At 61.5% G+C, this 24,604-nt stretch overlaps 2 protein-coding genes across 2 annotated transcripts in view; one reads left to right on the top strand and one right to left on the bottom strand.

Moving 5' to 3' along the window:
- Positions 1-1,917: 1,917 nt before the first annotated feature.
- On the top strand, positions 1,918-9,843 carry TEKTIP1 (tektin bundle interacting protein 1). Its single transcript, XM_032783120.2, has 4 exons — positions 1,918-2,055; positions 3,304-3,536; positions 9,032-9,157; positions 9,680-9,843. Exons 1-4 carry the CDS (start codon positions 1,982-1,984, stop codon positions 9,811-9,813), a joined length of 567 nt encoding a protein of 188 aa, XP_032639011.1. The 5' UTR covers positions 1,918-1,981; the 3' UTR covers positions 9,814-9,843.
- A 1,224-nt stretch (positions 9,844-11,067) lies between these two features.
- The window catches only part of LOC116826411 (GRAM domain-containing protein 2A-like), a 27,997-nt gene continuing 14,460 nt past the window's right edge, over positions 11,068-24,604 (bottom strand). Inside the window, exons 3-10 of the mRNA XM_075070661.1 lie at positions 22,591-22,762; positions 22,026-22,097; positions 21,003-21,074; positions 16,333-16,396; positions 15,800-15,862; positions 14,852-14,948; positions 14,035-14,139; positions 11,068-12,432 (exon numbers count right to left, since the gene is read on the bottom strand). Of these exons, the coding sequence (XP_074926762.1) occupies positions 12,417-12,432; positions 14,035-14,139; positions 14,852-14,948; positions 15,800-15,862; positions 16,333-16,396; positions 21,003-21,074; positions 22,026-22,097; positions 22,591-22,762 (661 nt within the window). The 3' untranslated portion in view covers positions 11,068-12,416. The remainder of the gene's footprint in view (positions 12,433-14,034; positions 14,140-14,851; positions 14,949-15,799; positions 15,863-16,332; positions 16,397-21,002; positions 21,075-22,025; positions 22,098-22,590; positions 22,763-24,604) is intronic.

Genomic DNA, 24,604 nt, shown 5'->3' with positions numbered 1-24,604 from the left:
GATTCCCAGCAGGGCTGACGGGGTGCAGGGGAAAGAGGGAGAGGCACAAGAGCCCTCTCCTTGTCCCAAGAGTAGAAGGAGGGGAAGAGCAGAGCTGCTGCAAGCCCCTGAACTGTTTCCTCTCTCCTGTAAAATGGCACCTGCTGAGGGATAGGGGCAGAGGGCATCAGCTGCTTCCTGCGGCAGCCCTGATTAGCAGCAAGGGGACAAACAGCCACTCCCAAGCGGTTTCTCCAAGACAGACAGGAAATGGACAGCCTCAGACATTTTTAATTGCAGGGTCTGTAATCCAGCTGTGCCATTTTAGATTTTGGGGCAGTGGGTAGCATTCCAGGGGCTGCTTGGCTCCCACCCCCAGGCAGCTGGGCTACCACTGTCAGGGTTTAAATTCAGGTGCACAGATTGGAGCTGGATCAATGTTTGGGAACCCTTGTGTCTCCTGCCGGCCTGAAGCGCTAGTCCCCGCGAGCCTCAGGCAGGACTGAAGCCTGGAGTCCCACACGCTGCTAGTAGGGCTGCCCCAGTCGCAGCGCACCTCAGGCTGGGCTGCAGTCCCAGTGTGTTTCCCAGCACGACTGAAGTCTCAACTCCCTGTGGGCATCTGGTGGGGCATGGGCCTCCAGTGGGGCATCAGCCCCATGGTACATGCGCCTGGACTCGGGGCTTCAGCCACCAGGAATCTGAGCTGCAGCCCCCTAAGAAGCACCTCAGGACTGAAGCCCTGAGCCCCAGTGAGCCCTGTGATCCTCTGAAAAGACTCTTGCCATCTGGATTTGGACCATGGGCCACCTATTGACTAGTCCCATGCGGGCAGCTGGAGCAGTGTCCGCAAAAGTCACACACAACATTCATGCAAAACAGTAAGACTCACATACAACATAACAAGGGAAAATCCCCACTTTGTCACACTCGTCTTACTAAACAATAATAATCCATGCGGCTGTGTGCGCCAAGACAGGGACAACCAAATCCTCATGCTTCAGGACATAAACTGATCACAGGGGTCAGGAAGGAATCGGTTTCCCATAGGCGCTACTGGGCACACCTGGCTAGGCACTGCGTATAGACGGGCTGTTGTCTCCCATTAAGGAAGAAGTGCAGATTTCAGCTTGCCCATTGAGCGCGCTAGAATGCTCTTTGTGGTGGAGGGAGGTTTGAAATGGCTGGCTAAAGCAGCAGAGCTAAAGGAGTTTCCGCTTCCCTTGTGAGTTCAAATATTTTGTGCTTGAAAGACAGAATTGAGGGAGCTGATTGCTGTTGGAGTCCCCTGTACCTCACTTTTCTCCTGTGCACTATCTACCCTACTCCAGTGGGTGTGATGCTGTACTGGGCATCCTGTCTAGGTGGGTGAGGTGCTGCAGGGAGGCTTCTCTGCTGGAGGTAGGATCTGGACATTGGGGTGAAAACTGAATTCTCTGCAGCCGGGCCAGAAGCTTTCACGTGTTGAGGGGGTGGGAACTTAGTGAGTCGAACTGACGAGGCTGTAACATAGCCTGGGGTTGGTCTGGCAGCCCAGGCTGGGACGACTGCAGTGCTGCCTGTGGCGAGGAAGTGATGACAAAACAGCCAGTGACGGTCTCTGCGCCGGTGGTTGCCGCTGCCTCTAGCTGCGATCTGTGACCCTTTTCATGGGAGGGTGGTGTTAAGGCAGGTTCTGGCCGGATCCGATCCTAGGGCACCCTGCCTCGTACTGCAAGGACGTACTGAGGAGCCAGAAGAAAACCTTCCCATTCCCCCAGACGGGATGGTCCTGAATCCCGCCCCCAGGGTGGCCACCCAAAGCCTGCCACTCCCCGCTCTGGGCACCCTCCTGGCAGACAGTCTAGCTGCTTCCTGCTCTGCCAGCCTGCCTGGTTGCTAGGGGATGGTTGCCAGGCTTGTGTTGGGCAACAGTAGCCCAGGAGGCTGACTGGCCGCAGCAGGGAGCCAGCAGCTGCCCGGGCAGGGGCGCCGTGGCCTGCAGGAGGCGGGCACGGAGGGTATGGATTTGGAGGCAGATCGACCATACGTCCCTCAGGGGACTCTGGAGACAGACTTCCCGACCCCGTTGTACAGGTGAGAGGCTCGCCGGCGTCTGCCAGCGGGTCTCTGGCTCTTCTAATACCCGGAATCCCTCGCCAGCTGGGGGCCAGGCCCTCCTGAGTCCCAATCCCAGCTCTCTCACTTCGCCTCGCTGGGCCTCAGTTTCCCCAGTCGTAGAGTGGGGATGATGGGCTGCTCCCAGAATGCCGTGGGGGGGTCTGTGCCAGGCGGCCAAGAGGGAACAGAAATACCTCTTCAGCGGGAATGGGACGCAATCCTGAAACCAGCCCCTCACTATCCCTCACTGCCGGCTGTTCTCCTTCATTACCACGTTCTCAGTGGACCCCCCTGCCCCCAGTCCATGTAAATCTCTGGCTCCTGCCTGTTGCGTGTGGCTGGCAGGCAGCCTTAGCCTCCTTTAGACAGCAATTGGTTACTTGCTAGCATGTGCGCGTGTGTGTGGGTGTGCGCGCTCTGAGCCCTGGGTGAACCAAGGATACACATGTAGGGCCGGTGCAACCATTTAGGCGACCTAGGCAGTCACCGAGGGCACTAGGATTTGGGGGGCGCCGTTATATTCGGCCACCCTGGTAGCGACTGGCATTTAGGCAGAGGGAGCTGGGGCAGGGGAGCGGGGGAGGGCCGCCTGCAGCAAGTAAAGGCGGGGGGGGCGACACGCAGGGGAACTCCCTGCCCCAGCTCACCCCTGTCCCGCCTCCTCCCCAAGCACAGCGCGGCCGCTTCACTTCTCCCGCCTCCCAGGCTTCTGGCGCTTAAGCTGATTGGCACCGCAAGCCTGGGAGGCGGGAGAAGTGAAGCAGTGACGGCGTGCTCGGGGTGCTCATGCTCGTGCGCGGAGCAGGGGTGAGCTGGGGCAAGGGGGTGCCTCAAGGCAGAGGGTGGGGGATGGGGAGCTGCCACGGGGAGAGGGGCGCCTCAGGGCGGGGGCTCCGGGATGGGGGAGGGCGCAAGGTGGAAGTTTCGCCTGTGTACGTGCGCGTGCGCACGTGTGTTCTGACCTCTGAGTAAACCAAGAATACGTGTGTGGTGTGTGTGTGTGCACGTGTGTGTTCTGACCCCTGGGTGAACCAAGGATACGTGTGTGGGGGTGTGTGTGTGTGCGCACGTGTGTTTTGACCCCTGGGTGAACCAAGGATACGTGTGTGTGTGCACATGCACACGTGTGTTCTGACCCCTGGGTGAACCAAGGATACGTGTGTGTGTGTGTGCGATCCCTCCTTCGGCGGGAGCTAGCACAGTGACGGCTCCTTTCCCCTGCAGTGACGAGTACCTCACGCTCCACGGGCCCCGCAATGCCCCCGTCCTGAAGCAGGCCGTGCGCTGGAAGTGCACCCCCATGGGCCGAGACGCCATCCCCCAGGCCTGGTATACAGGGCTGACCAACAGAGACAACCGAGACGCCTGGTACACGCTCACTAGCGGCCTGAGCCGCGAGTCCTACCACCGCTGGGCCCGCTCCCATGCCGAGAGAGAGCAGAAGAGCTTGCCCCCTGGTAAGGAGGTGGGGCAGGGGCGCCGTGTGGAGACGGAGAGCTGGAAACCCGCCCTCCGTCTCATGTTCTGCACCGTGCCCATCTGCAGAGCGAGACCATTCCCAGAGCTGGTCTGTACAGGGGACACAACAGCCACTAAACCCTGCAGCTGCTATGGCCACTGCTCCATGTCCACTTGCAGCCTGGCCCCATGGGAGCCCCTTGCAAAACCCTGCGCTGCCTGCACAGGGCGACAAGCCACTGCCAAAATGCCTCCCCTGGGGCAGGGCACCAGCCGCCTGTTTCCAAAACTCATCCTGTTGATGACAGGAGGCAGCTGTGGGTATCGCCTGGACAGGTCTCGCTCTGCAGATGGGCCTGGTGCTGAGCAAGGACAGGCGAGTTTTCCCACAATACCTGCAACAGCTCAGTGCAGCGCCAAGAACCACGGGGGTGACCCCGGCGTTTCTAGCACCTTGCCCGGGGGAATGCAGCACCAGCAAGGACACAGTAACTGGGGGTGAATGTGCAGGGTGGCTGCTCACTTCTGGGTCTTGCACTGTGGCAGGAATCCTGGGTTCCATTCTAGCTCTGCCCCCAACTCGCTGTGGGACCTGTGGGTCGGTGACCGAACCACTCTGTGCCTTGGCTTCCCTACCCGTAAAAAGAGTCGTGAAGCTAAATGTTTCTGCAGCCCTTTGAGATCCTCTGATGAATAGGGCTGTGGAAGTGCAAAGGCCGATAATCATTGATAAAGTTAAAATCGTATTTCCATGCCAGTCTCTCTGAATGCCCCTCCCATGCCAGGTTCCCAGCTGGGGCTATGCTGCTTGGCACTGGAATCCAGAGGAGAGCAGGGGCTTAGACAGAACCTTCCTTGAAAGCTTTCTGCTCAGACGCTCATTGGTGCTGCATTCCCTGAGGCATCGGGCTACTGATCGCAGCTGGCAGGCTACTTAGCTGGGAAATAGAACATCAGCTAATCGTCCTTTTCAAAAATCTCTGCTGAGGCTTGCGGCGGCAGGGGATTGGCTTCGTGTTCTGTGTGTCCAGCCCCTAGCACACAGAAACGGGAGTCACGGACCAGGACTCCAGTGGCATGGCAACAAAACCCTGCAGCAGCGAGTCTCTTGAGTCCAGGGCTTCAAACTTGGCCTCGTGCCCTGGGCCTGGAAACAGCCGTGCAGACTCTGCCGTTTGCCTTCTGAGACTGTTTCCAGCCTGGGAGCACAGACCCTGGGGGAACAGGGCTGTAGCCCTGGCCTCTTACACTCACTGCCGGGGGCCAAGGGTCTTGCAGTGTAGACGTGCCCCACGGCCTTCACTAATAAAAACAACTACTAAGAACATGACTACGATGCGCTGAAAGAAACCTGAGTGACGACCTTGCAGCTTCTCCTCCTTTTGTTTGGCTCAATGCGTGTTAACCACGTCATTGGAGGAGCCATTGAATTGTAGCCCCAACCAATGCCCTAAAAGCTACTGGGCTGACTGCCTGCTGCCCTGTGTCTGCACAACCCCAGCTGCAGGTCAACGGCGCCTCAGGCCAGTTCTGCGCTCGCTCTGCCCCGGGGTCGGAGCAACAGGGGAATCACGTCTGCAGTTTTATAGGCCCTGGGAGTCTCATCTCCAATGAACGCGAAGGTGATGTGGCTCCAATGCAAATTCATGGCATGGGCCATCTTTCTGTGCCAGGCTCCGTTAGGGGCTGAGTCGAGTGTGGCAATGGCCCTCTGCCTAGATGATGAGGTGTGTGTGTGTGTGTGCGCGCACGTGCGCGCCTGGCCAAGACAAGACAACGGCCAGGGCCGCCCAGAGGGGGAGGCAAGTGGGTCAGTTTGCCCCAGGCCCTGGACTCTGCAGGGGCCTCCGTGAGAACGGCTGAGGCTCGCTCCCTGGCTCCAGCCCGACTCAGCGCATCCAGGAGCTTCGCTCAACAGCGGCAGTGTGGCTCCGGTGGGGCTCCTGAGCTGTGCCCCGCTCAGAGCCACATGCTAAGGGGGCAGGGCTGCGAGCTCCAGCGGGGCCTGAGCTCTGTCCACTCGGTCTGGAGCTCGCAGCCCTGCCCCCTTAGCATGCAGCTCTGAGCAGGGCAGAGCTCAGGGGACCCACCGGAGCCATGCTGCAACGCTGTCCAGAAGCTCCTGGATGGGCTGACGCTCCGTGAGAGGGGCAGAGATGGGGGTAAGGGGCCGGGGGGGTGGGGGTTTGGCTAAGGGGCAGGGAATCACGGGGACAGTCAGGGCACAGGGAGGGGGCAGAGGTTGGGGGGGTGGTCAGGGGACAGAGAAATGGGGGTTGGGCATTGTAGGCGTTCCGGGGTCTTCAGACTCAGTGGGGCGTGGATAGGGGTCGGGGCAGTTCAGGGGACAGGGAGCGATGGTGGGTCTCTCGGGCGGGAGGGGACAAGGAGCAGGATGTGTGTCGGGGATTCTGCGAGGGGTGATGCATCGGGCAGGAAAGTGGTGTGGGGGTTGGATAGGGGCGGCCAGGCTTGTTTGGTCTGAGGCACTGCCTTCCCTACCTGAATGCTCGTTCAGCAGTTTGAGGCTTGGCAGGAAGAAGCCAGTGCTTAGTTTTCTTAGGGCACCTCCCTGTTCACTTCTCAATGCCGCAATTATAGTCTATTTACTTATCGTGCCATTAGGAGATTCCATGCAGGGAGAAGCTTGTAGTTCATTTTAAATTAAGGCCCTGGGAGGGAATCAACATGAGAAGGCAATATCCTTCCCAACCCTACAGGTGAGACCCCCTCGCATTTCCCTGAGCGGCTCCAGAGGGTTAATTCAAGTGGTTCTCAAATTTTATAGCTGGTGACCCCATTCACTAGAACCTCTGAGTTGCACCCTCCTCCCCTTGTGAAATGAAAATCTTTTATGTTTAACACTTTATAAATGCTGGAAGCAAAGCGGGGTTGCGGTGGAGGCTGACAGCTCGAACCCCATATAAACCTCGTGACCCCTTGAGGGTCCTGACCCCCAGGTCTGATTTTTGAAACCCCGGGTAATTTATTTTAGCACCTGTGTCCTCCAACAAGCATGTGCTATTTTGAGATTCAGGGTTTCACCAATATAGCTCATCCCAGATTCTGGAAAGCTCAATATGCTCAGTTCGTGGATATGTACATAAGGCTATTAGAAAGACAACCCACAGTAACATCTCCAGTGTTTGTGAGAGGGACCCGAGTGGAAGGCCAGTCATCTCTTAGGGAAAACAGGTAAGCCTGGGGCTAAGTCACTTAATGGCTATTAGCCAGGATGAGAAGGAATGTTGTCCCTAAGCCACTCTGTGTGTCCAAAGAGGTGGTAGATGGATGGGCGGAGACAGATCACATTGATCATTACTGTTAAGTTTCACTCCCTCTGGGGCACCTGGCATTGGAAACTGTCGCAAGGACAAGATTGGGCTTGGATGACTTGTTTGACCCAGTGTTGGCCGTTTTTTATGTCTAACCTAAATGAACCCAAAAGTTGGAGAACAATATGAGTCAAGAGCAGGCGGTATCAAAACCTGAAAAAAAAGAAAAAAAAAAAAAAAAATCTCTGACTGGATGGGCTCAGGCGTTTGATCACAAGCTGAGGTGGTTCAAAAGTTTCGGATTTTTTCTTAAGCAGAATTTTTTTATTGTTTCTTTAAACAATCAAACTCAGCAAGTAGCAAATATTTGGCCGCACACTTCTGAAACCCCAAACCATCTTCAGGTTTTGGCAGACTAATTTAAGCTTTTCAATTCAAAAAACCACAACAAATTTTGAAGGAAAGCAGACATTGTCTGTGATTTTTTCTGCTTTTTAAAAAAAAAACCTAGTTTTTGATCCAAAAAAAGTTTTGATGAAAAATATTTGTCCAACCCTTTTAATGAGCTTTAGTGCCTTTTAGCACTAGCTGATGCTGAGAACCAGTGATGCCTTGTAAAGAAGTTTTCTCAAAATTGGGTTTGTGCCGAGATGCAGAAGGTTTATTTTTCCCAGGGCCGCCCGTGTGGGGGGAGCAAGTGGGGCAATTTGCGCCGTTCTCCACAGAGGCCCCCAAGAGAATATAGTATTGTATGGTATTGCAATTTTTTTTATGGAAGGGGCCCCTGAAATTGCTTTGCCCCAGGCCCCCTGAATCCTCTGGGCGGCCCTGACAACGGCTGGATACAGGCCGCCAGATGAGCCCACGCAAACACAGCACTGAGCAGCACAACCAGCGGCCTAATTGCTGGTGGCTTTTTGTAAAGGAACTTCTGGAGCTGACCCTGATTCCCAGGCAGGGCCGCAGGACTCCCTCTAACCATGCATGTAGGTGGGAACCTGGCTAGCCGGCCCTCGTGGGAGTAGGGGCAGGGATTGCACCAGAGCTGCTGTAGTCAAGGCCAGGGGAAACGCAGGACTTCCCCAGGGGCAGCGTCAAGGCCGTGCCGTATGCAAGTGACGCTGCAGGCAGTGGTTGGGGTGGGGAGGGCCAGGGCCGAGCGTGCCCTAAGACTGTGGGAAGTGGGAGCAAGTTGAGGCTCTGATGCTCCACGTGAGTCACACACCCATCGCTGCTGCTGCGTATCTGCCTTTGTGGGAACGTGCCGGGGCCCTCGGGGGCGTGTCAGGGAATCAGGGCCGTGCTGCACACTGGGCACGTGGGGTCAGTACAATGCACCAACGGTCCAGCAGGGGGTGCTCACGTTCTTTGCACAGCAGCAGGAAGGCCCTGGAGAGCTGTGCTGGGAGCTTGGGTACCTGTTTTGGAGGTGGAGAAGGAGCTCTCCTCTGCACTGCCGCAGGACTCAGGCCCCGGGGCCGGTCACCACAGCTCATGGCGTGAGGCACGCTGATGGTGTGATGCAAAATTGCATCGGCTGGGCCTGAGAACTGTCTCTGCCCCATGCCCTGGCTGCTGCTTTGCCTACGCCCCCCACCAGCCCATCTTTCCAGAGCCCCGCTCCTCCCTCTTCAGGGAACGCCGGCTCAGCGTTGAAATCTCTTGTGCTTCACGTGAGGGTTACAAGACACAAAGTCGCTTGCCTGTGACCTCCTGGGAAAGTCTCCTTTGGGGCTGAAATTGTCTGTGCCAGGCCCTGACCCCCGGTGACTGAGCTGTTTCGGGGAAATCAGTTTTCAAGAAACTGACAAGCTGAGGCAGTGGGGGAGTGGCCAAGGAAATGTATTGTCTATGCGTTTAAACCCAGTATTTTGCACATGGGTGATTGCAGGATGCTTGGGCTGTAAAATCTCATACTTTGCATGTGATGGTGGCTAAGCAGCCAGTGGAACCCCTTGCCACAAGACAGTAATGTGGCCGGAGTTTACATGGCTACAGGACAAGGCTCAGAGCTGTGGTTATTAGGACTGGCCAGAGTTGTTCAGTAGGATGGTAAATAATTATAAGGCAGGTGAAGCGGCGGGTTCAAGGCATGGACCCATCGCTACCTGGCCGAGCTCAGGAGCGCCCCTGCTGTGACACTCAGTCCCACTCCGTCTGGTAACGGGTGCTGGAGCAGGCTCCCCGGTGACAACGCTGTGCTTGTGTTGCTCCAACAGCCTATGCCCAGCACCTGCGGGAGGTGTCGTGGTTTGACCCTGTGCTCCCTGCTCAGTACCTGGAGCCCAGTACCAGGTGGGGGGCCTTCCGGTGGCAAGACAGACCTGTCCTAGGAAAGGAGCATGGTAAGAGTGTGGGGCTTGGATCTCTAGGGCTGGGGGAGGGAGGGGGCAGAGCAGGTCACTGACTCTGACTCCGGAGGGACCTTTTGCTGCTTCCGAGTCTCCTCCCTCTCCCCCACTCGCCATGTCCCCTCCACACACACGCAAGCAGGGGCCCGGAGGCAGTGGGCTGGAGACTCCTGGCTTCTGCCCCTCACGCTGCCATCAGCTGCCTTGGGCAAATGGCTTCCCCGCTCTGGGCAGGGCTATTGATCCGGCCCAGCCTTTGCCCGGGTACCCGTCTCATGCCATTAGCCTGAGAGCATGTAAAGGGGGAGGTGGGGTTGGGTGCAGCCTGGCCTCTCACACGTGGGGCACATCCCTTCTCCTGTCCCCCAGCCATGAAGCAGCTCCGGAGCGCCCTGGGGAAGGGACCAGCAGTGTTAAACCAGGGGCAAGGTCTGGCCGGGCAGGCCCGGGTCCGCTGGCTGCTCTCAACGTCTCTCCTGTGCCCCCCACTCACCTGCTCTCTCCTCCCCTCGCCAGTTGTCAACCGTAACCGTGAGCTGAAGGGCTGCGCTGGCTATGTCCCCCATCTGGCTGCCCACACGCCCACCTTCACCACCAGGGACCACCGCACCTGGACGCTCTTCAGCCACCAGCCGTCCACCAACCAGTAAACGCTGCTGTGTCCCAGGCTGCCTCCGTGGGGGCTGTGGGAGGAAGCAGGTGGAGCTGGGGGGGCGACGGGGGCTGCGAGCTGAGTCGCCCCCATGGCACAAGTCGCTGGGCTGCCAGGGGCCCCCTGGGTGTCCTCTTGCAATGAGCCTGGCTCTGGGCTTGTGGCTAGCTGGAGGTGTGGCCAGCAGCCCTGAGTACTTGTGCCAGGCCTGTGGCTGTGCAGGCTGAGCTGGCAAGCAGGCCCTTGCCACCCATGCACCTGCCTCAGCCGCCGTGCCACCCCCAACGGGCTCCCCCAGGGACAGCCTCGCCTCGTAAGAAACTCCCATTTGCCTTCCCAGCTCTGCCTAAGGGCCGAGCCCTGGAGCCGGAGTGAGGAGCAGCCGGAGGAGTTAACAGCCCCCCGCTGTTTGTTTCTGCCCCGGCCAGGCACTGGCGCTGCATGTGGGCCCCGTTCCGTGGCCTCCCTTCCCCTGGCAGCAGGTGCCAAGGGCAGAACCTGCTCTGGGCTCCTCCCACACTGGCCTGGGGCCTTGTAGGGGACATGGCTGATGCTGGGGGCAGGGGTTCCGCCCCCCCCAGGGTTCACAGCTCTGTTCTTCCTTGGTGGCACCACTGCTGCTGCTCTGAGCTGGCCGTGCCCAGGGCAGGGCTCACCCACCATCTTGCCACTGCGTTGTTCCCGCTGCAGGCAGCCCCCAGGACTGGCAGCCGTTCTGCCCTAGCAGCTTGCTGAGACCATCTCCAGGCCCCAGGACTCTCCTGCCTGGGCAGCTGGGCTTACCTGCCCCCAATCTCTCCGGGACCCACTCCCCCACCTGCACCCCCACAGACTCATAGAATATCAGGTTGGAAGGGACCTCAGGAGGTATCCAGTCCCACCCCCTGCTCAAAGCGGGACCAATCCCCAGACAGATTTTTGCACCAGTTCCCTAAATGGCCCCCTCCAGGATTGAACTCACAACCCTGGGTTTAGCAGGCCAATGCTCAAACCACTGAGCTATCCCTCCCGCAAGTGCCCAATGTCCCCCCCTCCCTGGGTCTGATGGGTCCAGGCTGGAGGGTCCTGCTGCAGGGCAGGGGGATAGCAGGGACTCAAGTGGTCCCCTCCTCCCCCACCCAGGGGGTCCCTCTGTCCTGGGCACCCAGCCCTCCCTGCAGGCCTAGAGCTTTGCCACAGACACACAAGCCGGAGCTGGAGCGCATGGCTGGCTTGTCTTTATTAATAACAGAGCCTCCTCTCATGGCCCTGGGGGGGATGACACAGGTGAGCGTCTGGCATTGCCCAGCCTGGGGCACGGCCCTGCGGTGCTGCCCCAGCCTCTCCCCTGGCACCATTTGAGCGCTGGCCTGCAGCACCAGCTGAATGGAGAGCAGGGGAGGGGCCGGCTCGTCTGGCCCATGGAGCACAGGGCCTGAGGCCAAGCTGGAGGCTCATCCCAGCCTGGGGCGGTTGGCGCCAGCGCGTTGGTCTGGGCCCTTGTTCTGCTCTATGTGCCATCTGGGCACCGGGGCACTGGGCTTGGTTCCTCGAGGAACGGGCCAGGGGCTGTACCCACCGGTTCAGTGCTCTGCCCCAGCCCCCTGCCTGTAACTGACCAGAACCCGCAGCCCAAGCTCTACCACAGTCCTCCCAGCAGTGCGACCAGCGGTGCTAGGGGACCCGCAAACCCCTAGGGGACCTAGCAACCCCATCTCCCACGGGTGGGCAGAGGTGCATTCCAGGCCTGGCTGGCACCCCGGGAGGCTGACAGCAGCTGCCTCCCACAGCAGCTCGTGCCCGCAGGGAGCCCCGCTGGAGCCCAGGCAGCACATCTCCCCCCAGGAGGGCTCAGACAGCAGCAGGGGGTGATGCTCAGTGCTGGAGGAGTGAAACACCCGGGGGAGGTCAGCAGGAGGCTTGTGCCTTGCGTCTGGGCCCGGGAGGCCAGCTCCCACTGCACAGCTGCTGTGAGAGTGAGGCAGCGATGCTCCCCGCCCGGCCCGGCTGAATAGTCTCACGGTCTCCAGTGGCCGAGGGCGGAAGGTGAAAACGTTCATTTCCTTGGCACAAGGACACGGCATCTGGAATGAGCCCATCCAGGTTTTGCTGCCTCAGCTGAAGTTTGCGTAAAAGTTGCTTGCTCAGTGCGGTCAGGCCCTGCGTCCATTACAGCTGAGGTTGCAAACCCTGCGGCTGAGCAGGAATCCTGAGAGCAACAGGCCAGCTGCATCGGGTCTTCTGCAGGTCACCAAGGGAAAGCTGGTGCGCTATTAACACGCAGCACAGGGGCTCTTTAAGGCACACGGTTTAAGTGCCCAACCGCTCAGAAGGAGAAGTTCAGCTTGACCCCTGCATCGGCACCAGCACTGCTCTGTCTGCATTTCATCAGCCAGGAGCTGGTCCTGGGCCAGGTCTTGTCGCTTTGTTTCCCTCCCCTGGTCGCCTTAAAAATCAGCCCCAGCTCTGCTGAGGGCAAGACGCGGCTCAGGACGAGGGGGAGAGCTGAGGAGTGGCCACGGGATTCCAGTCCGTTTGGCAGGGGCAGCATCTGCCAGCAGCAAGCCTGGGCCTTCGGGCATGAGGCTCCGGTGCTGAGTGCAGCCTGACTCCGCCCTGCTTTCAGGTCGTCTTGTATCTTTACATAAACAAGAGAAATCTGGTTAAGCAAATAAGCGGGGCAAATTAGTGCAGCTGCGGGGGGCAGCAAGAGCGTGAGAAGACAGGCTGGCTCAGGGGGCTGGGGCCAGGGCTGGGCACCTGGGGGGTTCAGCCCCTCCTCCGTAAGCAAATGGAATCCCCCCCGTTACTGGGGGGCCAAGGTCTGAAACCACAGCTGCCTCCCCCCTGCAGGGGCTGGTGACCCCGCCTTTCGGCCAGCTAACAAATCCCCCGGCTGTTGGGTGCAGGGTCCTGGGGCTGCGGCGGGGGGAGTAACCCGAGGGGGGGCTGCAGACAAAGCGTCCTGCTGGTGGAATGCCCACAGCCGACGGGCCAGGGCTCCCGGCTCAGCCGAGCCTGCCAGCCTGGGGCTAGTGCTGCTCACAAGCGGGCAAGCTGTGATGGCTACAGGGGCCTGGCCTCCCAGCCCGCTAGCAGCGCCTGCTGGGGAACAGCTCAGTCACTTCCCATCGCTCACTGCTGACTAAATGGGGTTTAATTACTGCTCCAGTGATGACCCCAGCACTGATCACAGGCATTGTTCTCAGCCCCCACGCAGCTCTGCCTCCCCACCCAGCCCAGAACTGCCATTGACCAAGGAGGCCGGCGTGGGGGGTGATGAGCACCCTCCAGTTGGCATGGAGCTGGGGGGACAGCGCAGCAGGCCAGGAGCAGGTCCAGCCCCACCAGTGGGGGCTCTGGGTGTCCCCCTGCCTTTGTTTCCCTACACGGTGATTGGGTGCTAGCGAGGCGACCTCCTGCTAACCCCAAGCAGGTCGGGAATTGTGCCAGGAGTGGGGATCACGGCTCTCCAGGAGGGGACGGGGAGGCAGAAAGCCAATTGCTCTGCGGCTGGGGCCTCCTCTGCCCCCACACGCGCCCCATGTGAAATGAGCGGAACGGGAACAGCAGGAAAAGGCCGAGCGGCTTTGCAACCATGGGCCCAGAGCCAGGGAAATTTACCTGCGTTTCTGCCTGTTAAAGAACTAACCCGCCCTGCACAGCCCTGGCAGGAGCATGGCTGCCTGCTGCCCCCTGGGCCATGGAGCTGGGAGCCCGGACTCCTGGGTTCCATGCCTGGTCTTGCATCAACTTGGATGTGCCCCCAGCACCTGCCCTCCGCAGGGCCAACAGCTGCAGGCTCCAGTGAGTCCTTCGGCCCGCCAGCAGCTGGGCACTGCCTTCTCCGGCTCCCAGCAAAGACCCCTGCAAACAGCACGGTGCCACCCCAAGGGCCAAGACCCCAAGCTGGGGTCCAGCTGCCGTGGTGCTTGGTGGGAGTCATTGAGTTAAGGGCCCCGTGTTTTCCATGGGGGGCTGCGCGTCCCCCAACACGCCCGGCCAGCAGGAGCTGTCTGGCTGCTTGATCTCCCCTTGTGCCAGGCCCAGCACAGACACGAGACAGCAGCCGCCCCTCAAACAGCCTGAGGAGGGGACATGACCTGCCCAAGGGACCCAGGGTTTGGGGGCCCGCTGCTGCCCTGGCCCCTGGACCATGGCTGGGAGCGGGGGCTGGGGCCGTTCCCGCTCGCTGGGTCCCTGCTCCCCCAGCCCTCCCCCGCGGGGCCCTGCTACTCACTGGTGTAGGTCAGGCTCCGGCCAAGCCCCCATTGACATCAGCTGCTGCTCCAGTGCCACGATCCTCAGGCCGATGTACCCCGAGGACAGCAGCAGCACCACCACCCTGGGGGGAGGGCAGCGTGAGCAGAGAGCAGGGCCGGCCTGGCACACCGGGTGGGGGCATTCACCTGGCAGAGCCGGGCCGGCTGGGCAAACCACCCGTGGGGGGGGATGCACCTGGCGGAACCAGGCTGGCCTGGCACACCGGGCAGGGGGTGGGGCATGCACCTGGCAGAGCCGGGCTGGCCTGGCACACCGGGCAGCGGCATTGCCTGGCAGAGCCAGGCTCACAAATAGCTGCTTAGAGCCCGGAACCCAGGGCAGGCTGCCCACAGGAGCTGGGCTTAGCCGGAGCAGAACCGCGTACTCCCAGCTCTCGTGTGACAGTGGTTAGTTAGCCCCACAGCGCTGGGAGCCGCCGAGCTCCGTCTGGGAGTGGCACAGCCAGGCGGGGAGCTGGGGAACACAGCAGCCTGCTGCCCCCAGATGCCACCCACACAGCGAGAGGGACTGTCCCTGCATGGCGCCAGGCACAGCAGGGGAGGGAGCCGCGGGCAGGAGCCAGAGCAGGGGAAGAGCCGGCAGCCAGGACGGCTGGGGCTTTGGGGCACAGACCAGAGATCAGCACGTTCTGCCCCTGTGCCAGGAGCACCAGGCTGAGTCCATGGGCACTGGAGCTAAGGCAGGTGGGGGAGTGCCCTGCTATTAGCGCTGCCCGGTGCCACACTCGGCTAGGCCACATTGGTGCCCCCTGGCCCAACTGCCCCGGGACTCACAGCAGCAGGTAGATGAGGATGACGACGTTGAGGGTGCTCAGTTGTGCCCACCAGCCCCTGGGCTTCTTCTTCGTCTGCCTGCCTGGCCACACACCCCCTGCCAGGAAAAGGAGCCGTCACTGACGGGGGAAGCAGGGCTGTGGTCCTTAGCTACCCTGGGAGGGATCGGGGGGACCTGCCACTGCCCAGCCCCCCAGGACTGCACAGTCCCCTCCCAAACCCCACTGCCCTGCCCCCGAGCCCCCACTGCCCAGCGCCCCCTAAGGAGCCTGCATAGCAGCCACCCTCTGCAGCCCGGAGGACAAAGGACCCCCGACCCCCGCTGGGGCTGCCAAGCCCAGGGGCTCACGCTCTGCAGCTTGTGCCCCCTCAGAGCCCATCCAGACGACGTCTGGGCAGGTGCCGTACATCACCCAGTCCTCCGGGGACTGGCTCCTCGGCCTGGTGCCCGCTGTGTGTACCAGCTGGCAGCCAAGGGAGCTGCGGGACAGCCTGCGTTGGGCCCATGCCAAGTGTCAGTCTGGGGTGATTGCACTGAGACCAGCAGGGCTCCCATAGCTTGCTCAGACTCTGGCCCTGACCCTGCAGCAAGGCTGACAAGGGGGTGATGTGCCAATGCCTGGCAGCAAACACCGCAACAGCAGCTTTTTGCCCCATGGGCAGACGTGTAGCTGGGAGGCACATCTGGGACCTGCCAGGACCAGCCGGGATGGGGGCTCAGCAGCCAGGGGATGCCAGCTACCTCCTTCCCAGCTGCCCACAGCTACAAGGGCTGCACCTGTCTCAGTGCCCTGAGTGGCTGCGGGCGGGTGCCAGGGATGGGCACTGGGGAGGGTCTGTGCAACCACCTCAGCTCTGTATCGGGGCACAGTGCCCACAGGAGAGCAGGAGCACGGGGTCCTGCCTGGGCACCCCCACCCTGAGCCTGGGCCGGAGGGATCCGCTTACCTTTGCTCAGCGCTGCTGTCGCCTCGCCCTCATCCTCTCTGCTCTGCTTTGGGCCCAGCCCGTCTGCACACACAACAGGATACCCAGTCACTGGCGCTGCCTGTGCCCACCCTGGTGCCAGGCTCCCGTGTGCTGCCCCCAGGGAGGTTGGGGGGTCATGGCTTGTGGGCCGGGCATGGCGTGTTCTGCCTGCCTTTGGGGTCCTGCTGTCCCAGGCAGGGCAGGGGATTGGGGCACAGTGCCAGCCGTCACCAGCTTCACCCCGCCATGGCGCTGGCGGGGGCTGAGTGGAGGCTGGTCAAACTCATTCCATCTAATAGAAGTGGCTGTGGCTGGAGCCAGGCTCCTGGCCGGAGGCTGCGACACTCAGACACAGGCCGAGGGCGCAGGATGCTGCCCGGAATGGAAGAGAAAGAGAAAGGAGGCCCCTAGGGAGCTCCTCGTTGCATGCTCATTTGCACGTGGGCTGCTGAGTGTGCGAGGGCTGGGGGGCCAGGCTCTGGGTAGGGGCGTGGCTGAGGGCCCTGGCTCACCTTGCTGGTCCAGGAGGCCATCAGACTCGGGGGGGTTCAGCTCCAGGTCCGACTGGCTCGAGGTCTGGAAGGGGAAAAGCTGCAGGTCACAAAAGGGCCCCGCGCTCCCTGCCCACCGCTCGCTGGGCTCTGCCTCCTGCCATCTCGCCCAGCCCCGGCCCCAACCTGCTCTCGCTCCCCCTCCCGCGGCACAGCACCGCTCCAGCCTGGCTGCTCAGAGCAGCTCGACACCCAGGTCCTGAGGTGCACAAAACTCCTGCCTCTCCCTGCAGGTGCCTGACCTCCCTCAGCACCTCAACTTTCAGGCCAAAATTCCCTCAGCACCTAAATTCCTGGGCCTGGGCCCCGCTGCCTCCCAGCTCCCCTCCGCCTCCTCCCTCGAGCGCTCCGCCGCGCCGCTTCCCCCCCCACCCCTGCAGGCTTGCTCCCCAGATAGGAGGGGAAATGCGGCGCGCCTGGGGGAGAAGGCAGGGCTGGGCATTTGGGGAAGGGGTTGGAATGGGGCAGAGTTGGGGTGGGGCCGGGGGGCACGGGAAAATTTTTTGCTTGGGGTGGCAAAAAACTTGGAGCCAGCCCTGCTGACGTGGGCTGAACTGCAGCCCCGATCCTGGGCAGCCCCCGCCCAGCAGCTCCGTCAAGGCTCCACCAGCTGCTCCCTCCCAGCCCAGGGCGGCTTCCGAGCCACTCACGCCGCTGCAGGCTCCCGGGTCTGAGCTGGGCACTGCCGCACCCCTCAGGCAAGGGGCACTAATCCGTAACAAGCATGAGGCCAGCTCAGCCGCTCTGGGGCAATCACACCTCTATCGTGCCAGCCCATCGGGCTGGGCTTGCCAAGGGCTTTGTGGCGAAGGGCAGGGATGCCAGAGCCCTGGGTTACACTGGGCAGGGGGCTGCATTCAGAAATGCCCTGCTCAGCGTCCTGCCGGGGGCGCCTGGCTCCCCAAGTGCTTTGCAAAGACACTAGCAGTGCCAATGGGTTTAAGTGGCAAAGGAGAAGCCTTGGCTTCAGGGATCCCCAAGGCAAGGGGGGGGCACCGAGGAGCAGGGGGCCAGCTCGGGGGTCTGCCTCAGCCTGGGGCTGGGATTCAGAGCCCCTCCCCCACCTGGGAGATTGAGCTCTGGGCTCTGCCCACAGTCTCACGTGCCCTGGGCTCACAGGCCGGGCTGCTCCAGCTGCCCCACAGGGTCCCTCTGACTCGAGCAGCCCAGTCGAGAGTGGCAGAAGGGGGCATGGAGACGCCCCAGGCAGCCAGGAAAGCTGGCCGGCAGCCACCCGGGCCAGACAGCACCAGTCCTGGGGAAGCCCAAGCCCCTGGAGCTGGGCAGCAGCTGGGCAACCGGGGGCACATCCAAGCTGCCAGGGTGCCCAGGCAGGTGTGTTCCTGCGCACACAGGGTTTAAACAGGGGCGGGCAAACGTTCTGGCCGGAGGGCCACATCGGGGTTCTGCAACTGTATGGAGGGCCAGGTAGGGAAGGTTGTGCCCCCCAAACAGCCTGGCCCCCACCCCCATCCGCCCTCTCCCACTTCCTGCCCTCTGCCCCCCCTCAGAACTCCTGACCCATCCAACCCCCTGCTCCCTGTCCCCTGACGCCCCTCCCAGGACTCCCGCCTCCTATCCAACCCCCCTGCTCCCTGTCCCTGACCGCCCCTGCCCCTTACTCAACCCACTAACCCTGTCCCCTGACCGCCCCCTCTCGGACTCCCACCCCTATCCAACCCCCCTGCTCCCTGTCCCCCTGACCGCCCCTCTCGGACTCCACCCCTAATCCAACCCCCCTGCTCCCTGTCCACTGACGCCCCCCCAGGGGACCCCGCCCCCTATCCAACTTCCCCTGCTCCCTGTCCCTGAGCCGCCCTCTCGGACTCCCCCTACATGTCCCGCGCCTTCGATCACAACCTCCACCAACTCCCGCTCCCTGTCTCCTGACCGCCCCCAGCTCCCACTACAGCCCGGCCCCTACGCCCCCTCGGATCTGCTCCAACTGCTGTCACCGTCTCGCCACCCCCTATCCAACTCCCCTGTCCGTCCCCTGACGCCCGCCCCAGGACTCCCCTTACTCAACCCCCTGCTCCCTGTCCGTAACCACCCCCTCTCAGGACTCCCCCCTAACCCAACCCCCCTGTCCCTTCCCTGACGCCCCTCCTGATTCCCACCCTCCACCGTCTGTCCCTGACCGCCCCCCCCTTACTCGCACCCCCCTGCTCCCTGTCCCCTGACTCGCCCCCTCTCGGGACTCCCACCCCCTATCCAACTCCCCTGCTCCGTGTCCCTGACGCCCCCCTCCCAGGAATCCACCTCCATCCAACCCCTGCCCCTCCCCTGCCGCCCCTCTCGGACTCCACCCCCATCCAACCCCCTGCTTCCCTGTTCCCTGACTGCCCCCTCCAGGACCCCGCCCCTTACCAACCCCTGTCCCTGTCCCCTGACTGCCCGACCCAATAATCCACACCCCCACCTCTGACAGCATCTGGGACTCCCACCCCCATCGAACCCCCTGCTCCGTCCCCTGACCCTGCCCCTCAGAACCCCACCCATTCCAACTCACGTTCCCTGTCCCCTGACTGCCCCTCCTGGATCCCTGCCCCTCCGCCCCTGGAACCCACCCCTATCCAATCCCCCTTTCCTTGTCCCTGACCGCCCCCCAGAATCCTGCCCCTATCAACCCCCGCTTTCTTTCTGACTTGCACTTGTGACTTTATTTGATATTAAACTGGGACATATAGAACATGGTTGCAACCAAGGTCCTGTAGTGGCACCAAATCCTATGTAAGGGTCATGTAAGGTTGTCCTAAGACCAGGTTTCAGGTTACTGGTATGATTATGCTGTCTTATGTCTTGTTCATTTTGTAGTTTGAAGTTATGAATATTGGCTGGTGCTGTCTGTATTTCAAACTTGTGCTGTGTTAATGGGGAAGATCCCACGACAAGTTTGTGTCAAGCTCTGCTTAGCCTGCTGATGGCCCTTAAGGACCAATAGCTGACACAACTGACCATCAAGAGAAGGCAATTACTGCCCTGTGACTCAGAGGGTGTGCAGAAACTGGCCATGTGACTGCAAACTCCATTTTGCTGTAACTTTCCACAGGAGGAAACAAAGGAGTTGTTCTTACAACTAGGAAAGTCTATATAAGGCAGAGGGCTCATCTCCTATCTTGTCTATCAATCGCTGCTTCTACCTCTGGGGACTTACTAACTAGCAAGCTCTACACAAGACTGATGACCCATCCCAGCGGATGTTCTCCAGAGACTTAATTTGAACCACTGCAGTTTAACTCCAGCACTGCTACATAGCCGAACTAAGAACTTTGCCAATACTGTATGCATTGATGTCCGATATATCCATTCTAGCTCTCACCTCTTATCTTTTTCCTTTTATGAAAATAACCTTAGATTTTAGATTCTAAAAGATGCACAGCGGATTTTGTGGGTAAGATCTGGTGTTATATGAAACCTGGGTCTGGGACTTGGTCCTTTGGGGGATAAGAGAACTCTTTCTTTACTGGGGTGTTGTTTTCATAACCATTCATCCCCAGGAGGGTGCGCGGTGGTGATACTGGGAGACATGGAGTGTCTAAGGAAATGCTTGTGTGAACTTGTGGTTAGCCAGTGGGGTGACACCGAAGTCATTTTTGTCTGGCTGGTTTGGTTTTCCTTAGAGGTGGAAAAACCCCAGCCTTGGGCTGTGACTGCCCTGTTTGAGCAATTGGTCCTGATTTGGCACTCTCAGTTGGGTCCCGCCAGAACCGCATCGTCACACCCCTCCCGGGATCCCTGCCTCTAACCGCCCCCTGAGACCCACTCCCTATCCAACCCCCCTGTTCCCTGTCCCCTGACTGCCCCGACCCCTATCCACATCCTCACCTCCTGACAGGCCCCCTGGGACTCCCACCCCTTATCCAACTGCCCTCTGCTCCTTGTCCCCTGACCACCCCCTCCCGGGATCCCTGCCCCTAACCGCCCCCCTGAACCCACCCCCTATCCAACCCCACTGCTCCCTGTCCCCTGACCACCACCTCCAGGGACCCTTCGCCCCTAACTGCCCCCCAGGATCCCACCCCCTTATCCAACCTCCCCTGCTCCCTGTCCCTTGACTGCTCTCTCGATCCCTATCCAAATCCCTGCCCCCTGACAGGCCCCCTTGGACTCCTACTCCCAACCCTCCCTGTTCCCCTCCTCCCTGACTGCCCCCCACAACCTCCACCCTGTCCTCCCTGACTGCCCCCAGGACCTCCCCACTCTCTTACCCAACCCCCTGCTCCCCAACCCCTTACCAGCAGCAGGAGCTTGCAGCCAGGACGCCCAGCCAGAGCCAGCTGCGCTCCCCACGCTGCCCAGTGGGCCAGAGCATGGCCTGCATGGCTGTGGGGACGGGGGGACAGCAAGGGAGGGGCCAGGGTGAGTCTCCCTGGCCGGGAGCTCAGCAGCTGGGAAGGATGGTCCCACAGGCTGGATGTGGCCCGTGGGCTGTAGTTTGTCCACGTCTGGCTTAGAGACTCACATACACATACACCCCGTGACCTGGCAGCCGGGTGCCGAGTGGGCACTGGGCTGCCCAGGAGCAGCTGGCCCAGCTCTCAGGAATCTCCATGGTTTGCTAACAGCGGCGCCAGCCCCTCTGCCCTGCTGCCCACAGCCTGTGCCACCAGCCAGGGGGTCGGGGACCTTACCAGAGACTTTTTGCAGAGCTCGGAGATGGTGTTGGCGGGCGAGGCCGGGGGGCTGCTGCTGGTGCTCCTGTCCTGGACAACGAGAACGAGGAGAGTGAGCCCCAGGCTGGCAGCAGAGCCCTCGAGCCGCTGGCCAGCCCAGCCCTGTGCTGCGCAGTGCACAGGAGATGGGGGCTTCCCCTGACCTGGCGAGCGGCTCCCAGGCACAAGGAGGCCCAGGATGGGTCACCTCTGGGACCTTCTTCCTCACTGAGTACGTTAGCCTGACTCACGCCCTCTGCTCTGGAGCACCGGGGCCAGGGGCAGGAACGAGGGGCATCGACCCAGTGCCTGTGTCGGGGAGGCATGGCTGGCATGGCCCTAGGGACTGAGGGGCATCGGCCCAATGCCTGTGTCGGGGGGGGCCAGGGCTGGCATGGCCCTGGGGACTGAGGGGCTGTGACGAACTGGGAATGTTCTTAATGTTTTCTCTGAATACTGTGTTGGTGCCTCAGTGTCCCCTAGGCAGTTCTTAAGTATCTGGCAGAGGCTCCAAGGAGAGACCCAGGAGGTGAAGCCGTGTGAGCTTCTGCCCTGAACAAGTCGCTGCTCCAAGGGAGAGGAGGCTCCCCAAAAGTCCTGCCTGGCTTGTGGGAGCAGTTCCAGGCAGCACCGGGACTCGTGACAGGGCAATCAAGCCCATGCCCCGTGCGGGGGGGGGGGGGGGCAGTGCGACAGGGGGACTGAGGGGCATTGGCCCAGTGCCTGTGGGGGGGGCAGGGCTGGCATTGCTCTGTGGACTGAGGGGCATTGGCCCAGTGCCTGTGTCAGGGGGACCAGGGCTGGCATGGCCATGGGGACTGAGGGGCATCAGCGGAGCTGTGAGCGTAAGGGGAGCCCAGGGCTGGACTAGCTGGGGATCAGGAGGGTGGGGCCTTAGCAGATGTGCCCTAGCATTCCTGCCACCCCTCCCAGAAGGGTCCCAGCCCGTGCAGCCAGAGACCTGGGAGAAGGGGCACAATTGCCGCCTGGCACAGTCCCCACCTGCAGGTGTTTGCAGACCGATCGCAGCAGCTGGTACGTGGCCTCCCGAGTCCTCATTGAGACAAAGAGAAACTGCAGGAGGAGAGAGAGGGAAGGGATTGGCCTGATTCCTGGGGAGCGCCCAGCCGCAGCCTCCATCCTCCACCACTCCCGGGCCCACCCCCCATGCTGGGAGCTGGGTCCCCACCCATGTGGCTCTCTCTGTCCCAGGCTGGTCAGAGGGGCTCGCTTGTCCATCACTGCCCGTCAGCTCATCCTTCCAGCCCCTCACCACTGCACTCCCCCAACCCTCAGTGTGGGGCTCCCTCTGCTCCTGGTGCCATGGGGGGGCACCGCATGGTCTGCCCAGGGCTCACTCTGCTACCGGTGCCATTGGGGAGGGGCACCGCATGGTCTGCCCCGTGCTGGGGCTCCCTCTGCTCCCGGTGCCATGGGGGGGCACCCCATGATCTGCCCCGTGCTGGGGCTCACTCTGCTCCCAGTGCCATGGGGGGGGGGGGCACCGCATGGGCTGCCCAGGGCTCACTCTGCTCCTGGTGCTGTGGTGGGTGGATGCACCATGTGCCTTGCCCTCTGCTCGCACCTTCTCGCCCTCCGCGGTCCGAATGCTGAGGGCGTTGGGCACCAGCAGCGCCGTGTTGGCCTTCTTGAGGATGGCGATGGAGGAGACGGGGATCACCACCTGCGGGGCGAGAGGGGGCCAGCGGGTGATGGGCCCATTGCTCATGGCATCACTCCTGCTCAGGGAGGGGCAAGGACCCCAAGGCCAGGGACACCCCCCCCCCCGATTGTTTGGTCCCCAGGACTCAGAGCTGTGTTATGAGGTGTCTATCGTTGAGTGTCAGGCTGTGTTGGTGCAATGGCTGTCACGCCAGTGTTGGTGGCAGTGATTGATTAGTCTCGGGGATATCGGAGTCCGTTTGTCTGTCCAGTAACGTGATGGCAGTTTGAATCATTGACGATGGTGTGTCAGTGGCCGGCTTGCAGGCTAGGCAGGGCTATCCCACCTGGCCCGGCCCCGCGCTGCACTCATGCCAGAAGCGGCAGTAGGTCCGGCGCTGTACTTGCCCACGCTTGAGGGGCTTGCCCACAGGCACTGCACCCCCAGCTCCCATTGGCTGGTTCCGGCCAATGGGAGTGCGGAGCCGCGTGCACGGCAGACCCTGTGGTCCTCTGGCCTAGGAGCGGACCGTCTGGCTGTTCCAGGGCACAGCGCGGAGCCAGGACAGGTAGGGACGAGTCTGCCTTAGCCTGCAGCCTGCTGACCGCAACTTTTAACGGCGCGGTATCGGTGGTGCTGATCAGAGCCGCCAGGGTCCTTTTCAACCGGCCTTCTGTGAGTCAAAACCGAAACTGTGGCACCCTACATGCTGCTGCCACCCGCAAGGCCAGCCCTGCTGTGGGGCCCCCAACCGCGCCTGGGCTTTGCCTTGCTCACTTTGGCTTCTGGTGCATTTTCAGATCAAAGACTCCTCGACCCCATCTTCTCCAAAGCCGAGGAAAAGGCAGCCCCCGACCCTGGGCAGGCAGAGGCCACCGTCCCTCTGTAAGTCCCCCCCGGACTGGGGATGGGGCACAGGATGGGGCTGGCGTATGGGCACAAGGGTTTGGGATGGATGGCTGGGGGTTGGGAGGGTGGGATGGTTACTAGGGTGAGTTTGGGATACCTCGGGGAGATTGGGAGGGGCCAGGGCAGGGCGTGCGGGGTGCGTGCTGGGGTGGATACCTGCGGTGGGGGATGCCTGAATAGGGTTGTATTAAGATGGGTTGCTGGAGTGGGGGTTGGCCATCATTTGCCAGGTACCTCGATTAGCACTGGCTGTGCCGAGCTTGCCAGCAGGGACACTTCCTGCGAGCGGGGTTGGCAGTGCGGGCTGTCCGGCGGATCCATCCCCCAGCGCACAGGGAAATTGGGACAACTCCCCGTGTGCCACACGTCCATCAGGTCTTGCGATGTGCCTCCTCCCCTGCCCCCTACCCTCACCCGGTCAGGGGTCGTCTAGTTCAGGCAAATCTTGAGCTGGCTGATAGGCCCTTGGGATGGTGCCTAGTGTAGGGGGCTCTGAGTGGCCCCAGGCTGATGGCAGCCCCGGGCAGAGACCCGGTGGGGGTGGAGAGGGGGGCTCGTTTCCAGGGCTGACCTGCCCGTGCTCTCTCCCAGTTAGCCCAGCGACCTGGCGAGCTACAGTAAGGGCCTTAAGAGATGCCCGAGGAGGAGTCCTAATGTACAGTGAGTTGCTGCTCCCCACCTCCGCCTTGCCCCCCTGTGCCTTGCCCACTCACCCGGCTCTCTGCCCTCACCCGCAGGTGTCTCCTGTGCCTGGCCAGGGAAGTCCCCTCATGGGCGCTCTACTCTCCCAGGAGAACTTACAATCTGCTTCCACTGCAGTGCATTGCTGCCCGGGACATTTCAAGGTAGGGGCCTTTCACTGGGGCACACGCCGCGCCCCCACGGCCCTGCTCACTTGGGCTGGTTAGCGTGGGCAGTGGGATGGTGGGGGGGAAGGTGGGCTGGGGGAGGGTGGGTGGGACGTGTGGCTGGTGTGTAACAGGGGGGCGCAGCCCCGCCCCCCCAGGGT

This window comes from Chelonoidis abingdonii, chromosome 11, assembly GCF_003597395.2.
Source record: "Chelonoidis abingdonii isolate Lonesome George chromosome 11, CheloAbing_2.0, whole genome shotgun sequence".
In the NCBI taxonomy this organism is placed as follows: domain Eukaryota; kingdom Metazoa; phylum Chordata; order Testudines; family Testudinidae; genus Chelonoidis; species Chelonoidis abingdonii.
The sequence above is the reverse complement of the archived record's forward strand: the minus strand, read 5'-3'. Positions and strand labels throughout refer to the sequence as shown.